The sequence below is a fragment of the Rhopilema esculentum genome, chromosome 11 (genome assembly GCF_057945365.1).
Source record: "Rhopilema esculentum isolate cy_ngs chromosome 11, ASM5794536v1, whole genome shotgun sequence".
Taxonomy (NCBI): domain Eukaryota; kingdom Metazoa; phylum Cnidaria; class Scyphozoa; order Rhizostomeae; family Rhizostomatidae; genus Rhopilema; species Rhopilema esculentum.
In genome coordinates this window covers 14,448,828-14,455,510 of record NC_142825.1, presented here as the reverse complement: position 1 = coordinate 14,455,510, position 6,683 = coordinate 14,448,828, and the positions used below count along the sequence as shown (strand labels likewise).

The 6,683-nt window shown below is 39.5% G+C and overlaps 1 protein-coding gene across 1 annotated transcript; it reads right to left on the bottom strand.

Annotated features, from left to right (window-relative positions):
* Nucleotides 1-3,058: 3,058 nt before the first annotated feature.
* LOC148959062 (uncharacterized) lies at nucleotides 3,059-6,680 on the bottom strand. The gene is made up of 2 exons (XM_089111437.1): nucleotides 3,902-6,680; nucleotides 3,059-3,778 (listed from the first exon to the last, which is right to left on the bottom strand). The coding sequence occupies exons 1-2, from the start codon at nucleotides 6,548-6,550 to the stop codon at nucleotides 3,059-3,061; spliced, it is 3,369 nt and encodes a 1,122-aa protein (XP_088967563.1). The 5' UTR covers nucleotides 6,551-6,680.
* Nucleotides 6,681-6,683: the final 3 nt, after the last annotated feature.

Here is a 6,683-nt window from a genome sequence, read left to right as displayed (position 1 = left end):
CAAGGTCGAGTAGGCTGTTCTCTTTGATTTTCATTGATTTTAAAAAAGGACAAAAGTTAACAACTGAAGCTCAAGACAAGTCTTGTTTTCCTGGATTGTGTTTTTTTCGCAGCTTATTTACTGCCCTGAGCACCAGAGTCTCTGTTATTAAGTCCCAGAATATAGTTAAAAGCTAGCATCCATTCAATTTTCGCCACCGCAGCCGTCTACAGTACCTTATCCCTGGATTCATGAGGCCCCCCCCTAGTCTGGATAGGGTTAAGCGCTCTGGTCTTAAAGCATCAATGTCTGTTGGGAGGGAAAGGGCAGGGGTGTCACTTGAGGGGGTACGGGGTGCTTCACCCCCCCCCCCCAAACACGAAAACAGGGCCGTCTCGCAGGGCAAAACTGATTTTGGCAGGGCAAATTTTTTATACCAATCGATCTGTTTCATTGCTTTTCTTATATAACTGTAGAGACAAGGTGTCTGTTCTAAAAGTAACAATCAAAGAGACAAGGTGTCTGTTCAATGTGTTGTTGCGTTTTATATAGCACAACTGAATTCCAACTGAACAACTGTATGCTTGTACGATTTCATTGATATAGTGTAGCTGTAGAAAGTATATAAATTCTGTATATATAAAATAGTAATTTCTGCAAATATGTCGTTCATTGTTCAAGATATGTTATTCTATTGATGTCCAAAATATTTTGGCTTAATTTTGGGGCAAAGGATCTCCATGTTGAGGTGCCTTGAATTTTTCAATAATAAAACTTACAATTGAAGGTAAAATAAAAATATTTGAGAATAGATATCAGAATTTATTTGATGTTTTTAATATGCAGCGGAGTGGTGTCCCCATCATGAGTTTTGGTGTCATCAAGGCTAAGATTCGATACCCCATAGTGATTTTAAATCTAGTATGACCGACTAAAGGTTCAGTGGAATGCTAGTGTGAATATTCAAAGATTGTTGTAAAAAATGAATTGTGTCTTTTATATGTGAAGCACTTTTCTATACCATAGACCTACGATAATTATCAAGGTAGGATGAGATGTGAGTTTTTTCATAGGAGAACCACTTTTGAAAAAAGTAAGCAATAATGGACAACTTAGTACAACAGTGTCTCTTTTTTCAACTCGCAAGTACCAGAAAGTTGCAGTTTGTAATCGAAAGTCAGTTGTGATAGATGCCCCTAGATTTGCCCAAAACTCGACTTCTTCTAATCTAACGACTAGCTGCAAACAGAGAAATCCATTTACTATACTCTTCCCATTCCTATAAACATAGAACAAAAGACAAATCTCTTGTAAACTTCACTCACACCAAGCAATAGGCAAGCTGTAAATACAAATTATAGTGTCAAGGAAAATTGCTTTATGGTCAAAACGTTTAATCCTGTCAAAATTTACCCATTTTAGTTTAATGCAAAGTCAACTGATCTATATGATAGAAACTTTTATCTGTTAACATCACACTTACAAAGGTTCAACTTTCTAAGAGTGCCCCCTCTATTAAAGGCCTTGTACAACTCGCAAAAGAGTTTTGAACATCCAGCCTAAATCAAAAGGAATACAGTATGAATCTGAATCTTGCTGTCTTGGTTGTACAACTTTGTCAATGAATATCTCTTTAAGCTTACAGCTGCAAAACAATGTAATGCCATTTCTTACAGGACCTTACTGATGGCAGTATCATATGAAGGCACTCCTAAAATAGTCCGACTCATGCTTGAAAATGGGGCTGATTCGTCTTTGAAGGACCAGTTTGGTCATACGGCTGTCTGCTACTCTGTTCAAAACCAATCAGAATCGTGAGTGTCAATTCTTTTTTTGTCGCGTAAGACAAAACAGGTGACTGACAACGTTCTGTCTATAAGAACCTCATGTTTTAAGAACCTTCAGGCTGAAATTTATAAAAATGTATCCTCTAAACAAGAACCTTTCTCAGGCTGATATTCACTGTAGGTTCATATTTTTGGGGAGGCTCCTATCTAATTTGTGAAATAAACTGATTGAACTCAAACAAGTAAAATCAAATTAATTGAAAGCTGTATTTGCTTAACACCATTTTTGGATAAAAATCTACACAGCTCTTTATTCATAATTCCAAAGGATCACTTTATATATCTGAAAGATAAATCTGATTTTCTTTTATTAGCGATGTTCAGTTTTTCATTGATTTTCCTCAAATTTCTTGAAACCCTCTCAAGATTCCTCTGATTTCAAACAAACTTGTAATCAACTGGGAGTTCCAGCCCCTTACCAAGCCCTGCATTGTATTCTGCTTCAGTTTCCCTGAAATCAACCAAATATCTGTGAAAAATCTTCATAAGTCAACAGGCACATGCCCGATGGTTTTCTCTTCGTAATTCCTCACAATGACAGCAAATTTGTCATGTTCATTGTCAACCTCAATTTCACACTTAATAACCTCTCTTTAGAGAATTACCTGCCAGGAATCACTACTAAGATGTAAATAGTTAAGATCTATTTACTTGGCAGGTTAGAATTACCATATAGGTTCATTCGTCTTGAAGATCAAGTTCTATATCAAAGTAAGAGGACTGTATAATTTCTTATTCGAATTTAAATGCAAGATAAAGTATAAACATCAGCGAATATAATGACATAAACAACCACGAATTATTAATCAGAGAGAAGAATTAACGTCCAGAGAGAAGAAATAACGTAAGAATTTTAACGAAGTCACCACGGTCCATCAAGGTCTTGATTTAGTTCTATTCTAAATATTGTTCTTTACGCGAATCGTTCCATCGATCTTCTTTCCTCGTGATTGGCGATCGCATCTATCGAGAGTTCTTTTTGAGATATAGATCACGTCGTTCCCTTCGAGTTCGTAAGCAAGAAATCTTCTATTCAACTGAATGCAATCGCAACAACAACAACTATATACAAAAGAAAGAGAGAGAGAGAGAGAGAGAGAGAGAGAGAGAGAGAGAGAGAGAGAGAGAGAGAGAGAGAGAGAGAGAGAGAGAGAGAGAGAGAGAGAGAGAGAGATAGGAAGGAGCGCTCACAATTTCATACACTCCCCCTTTGGCCAGCGTTCATTCAAGGTTCACATAAGATAGTCGAGCTGGTCAATAATATCGATTCGCTCCTTCGCTATCATGGCGGCTTTTCGCTTTGGTCTTTCATCTGTTTTGTGATCTACGTCCTCGACTTCGGTTACTGTGCGTCTTTGATTTACTTCTATAGGGTACAGTTTTTGAATCGGACGGTCGATGAAGTTAGCATTAGCTAAACGTACGCGGGCTCCTCGAATCACCTCGCCTTGCCCTTTCTTGACGGCCTCGACCTTTCCTAGTTTCCAGGTAGCTCTATTTGTGCGATTTCCATCTTCTATCGAAACTATGTCGCCTTCACTGATTTCGGGAACGTGACTCTTTTTAATCTCTATACGGTGATATTCTCTAAGATCTACTAAATATTCACGCTTCCATCGTCTCCAGTAGTTATCTAAGACCGTGTTCAGATACCTCTGTCTTCTCCTAGCTACATCCTCTTGCTCTCCGTAGCCACCATCGTCATCATCTTCTTGGGGTGTTTCTAATAGACTTAACAATCTTCGTCCTACGAGTAGGTGTGATGGCGTCAAAGCCTCCTCGAGCTCATTTTCGTAAAGGTACGTCAGTGGTCTTGAGTTAAATACTGCCTCGATTTCCGTCACAACTGTGGTAAGCTCGTCGTATGTTAGCCTTGCTTGTCCGATGCATTTTTTCAAACATGACTTGAAACCTCTTATTAGCCGTTCATAAAACCCACCACACCACGGTGCCTTAGCGAGATTGAAGTACCACTTTATTCTTCATGAATTGCAATATGTTCGCACTTCTGTGGATTTTAACATAGCCTGTAATTGTTTGGAAGCAGCCTTAAATGTCTTGGCGTTATCAGTAACGATAATACTTGGCGTTCCACGTCTGCTAACAAATCTCTTGAAACAACGAAGAAAGGCGCTTGTAGAAAGGTCTGGAACTACTTCTAGATGCACGGCTCGTGAAATCCCGCACGTGAAAAGGGCTAAATAGACCTTCCTTGATGGTGAAGAGCTGGACTTTATGTACAGTGGACCTGCGAAGTCTGGTAGCTGACTTTGACTCGGAGCACCATACGAAAGCCCTTGTATCCTTTTGCAATTAATGCATTTCCTCAGGATCATTTTTACTACCTGTCGACCTTTGATGATCCAGAAACGTGAGCGTAGTTCGGCGAGAGTTTCCTTTGTGCCATTATGCATAACCTTGTCGTGGCAACTAAGAATGAGCAGACTAGTTATCTTGTGATGTCTCGGCACCAAAATAGGATGTCTGCTATCGAAGGGTAAGCTTGAGTTTTTTAAACGACCTTCACAACGAATAAGCATGTTACTGTCTACAAATGTGCCAAGAGTGTTCTCGATTTTCTTGAGATGGGCTTCGTCGAAAGAGCCTTGAGCTTCACGTATGATTATGATTTCTGCATCATTGATTTCCTCTACTGAAAGCTCTTCTTGATTTCCGCGAACTTTATTTCGGCAATTCCGTATAAATCGTAATACGTATGCAGTAACTCTGAGAAGTTTTTGGTAGTCACTGAAACGATCGTAGTCAATGAAGTTTCGAATACTTGGTGCTGTGACCGTAGTCTTGAGAACTGCTGTTTTTTCGGTCCTTTGCGGATGTTTCATTTCATCTAAACACTCCTGTGGTAGCGTGTCCGATATTGAAGAATTAGGCCATTCTCTTTCAGTACCTAAAAGCCATTTTGGTCCATTCCACCAAATCGTGTTTTGTTTGAACTGCTCCACATTCATTTCACGCGTCGGAATGTCTGCTGGATTCTGGCTGCCTGGACAATGTGACCACAGCTGATGGTCGACCAACTTTCGAATCTCTTGGACGCGATTTTCTACAAATAGTTTCCAATATTTGCTCACACCCTTTATCCAGTATTTCGCCGCGAGAGAGTCTGTCCAACATTGCATGATATCGACGTTGAAAAGTGGACTGAATGAATTTTGTACAGTGCTGATTAACCTTGCTAATATCAAACAAGAAAGAAGCTCGAGGCGTGGTATTGAATGTTTAGCAAGGGGAGCAACACGCGTCTTTGAACAAACCAGTTGTATAGACGACTGTCCACAAGATGTGATTTTGGCATATACAAGTGCTGCAAAAGCGATTGATGAAGCATCACAAAACCCAAAGAGCTCTATTTTCGTCGGCTTGCTTTGAATAATTCCGAAGTAATATCGTGGTACTGCTATCAGGTGAACTTTAGTGATCTCTGACATCATAGCTGTCCATTCGTTGAATAGATTTTCTGGGAGAATTTCGTCCCAACTTAGTTTTAGCCTGAATAGCTTTTGTATGAAAACCTTTAACATGGAAGTGATAGGAGATATGAGCCCCAATGGATCAAATATCTTGGCAATTAGGCTAAGTACGCTTCGTTTTGTTACAGATACATTTTTTGAGACTGCGACAAGCTGTGAAAAGTCGAAAATGAGTTTGTCTTCCTTACTGTCCCAGTTTAGGCCTAAAATCTTTTGTTGTGTATTTCTCTGTGCAAATGGCTCACTTATCGTTGTCTTCGCAAATGATTCATCTTCTTCTAAAACAACTTCTTCATCTGTTTCTTTACATTGTTGCTGTTTCTCTAATTCTGCGATTTTTTCTGTGAGTTCTTCTGAATTTGAGTGCCATTTTCGAAGATTAAAACCGCCTTGTTTCATTATCTCTTTAGAAATTTCATAAAACTTGAAACTCTCTTCAATGCTATGGCCCCCCGTACTGACGTCATCGGCGTAGAGAGAGCTGATTAGTTTGGAGCAAACTTCAGGGTGTTCATTGGCATACTTTTCAATGTGATGCTTTAACGTCACGTTCAACAAAAAAGGACTGCAAGTAACCCCGAACACCACTCTGCAAAATCTGTATGTCACTTGCTCTAGATCAGTTTTATTCACATCCTGATACCACAAGAATCTCAGGACATCTCGATCATTCTTATGAACTGCAATCATCAAGAATGCCTTTTTGATATCGGCGATAAGGGCGATTGGGTTTGCGCAAAATCTTATTAATATCTCTGCAACTGTTTTTAGCAGACACGGACCAGGATACAAACAGCTGTTTAATGATATCCCTGTACTGTTAGCAGCAGAAGCATCATATACTACGCAAACCTTTGTTGTGGTTTTGTCCTTTCTTACAACAGGGTGATGAGGCAAGTAGTGCGTTTTCCCTGCTTCACTTTCTTCTGTAGGCATCACTCTTTCAATAATTCCTTGTTCTTCTTGTAGCTTGATAATTGCGTCATATAAATTCAAGAGGTCTGGTGAGGCCTTTAACTTCCTGAACTGACCTTCGAGGCGGCGTTTACTGAGCGCGTAATTGTCTGGCAACAGAGGGTGGTTTGCCTTCCATGGCAATTTCACTTCATATCTTCCCTCAGAAAACGAGATTTCCTGGCTGAAATTTTCATAAAGAGTTTCCTCTGTAGGGGAAATTCCCAGGGCTTCCAAATCCCAAAATTTGGATAATTCTGTTTCTAATGTTTTTTCCATAGAGTTTTCCTGCTTGACTTCAGCAGATATTCGCAAAAGATGCGTCTGTGTCAAATTTGTTTGAGTTTTTGAAACTTCTGGACAGTTTGGAATAGGCCCTGAGAGAATCCACCCTAAGGTAGATTCTAATCCG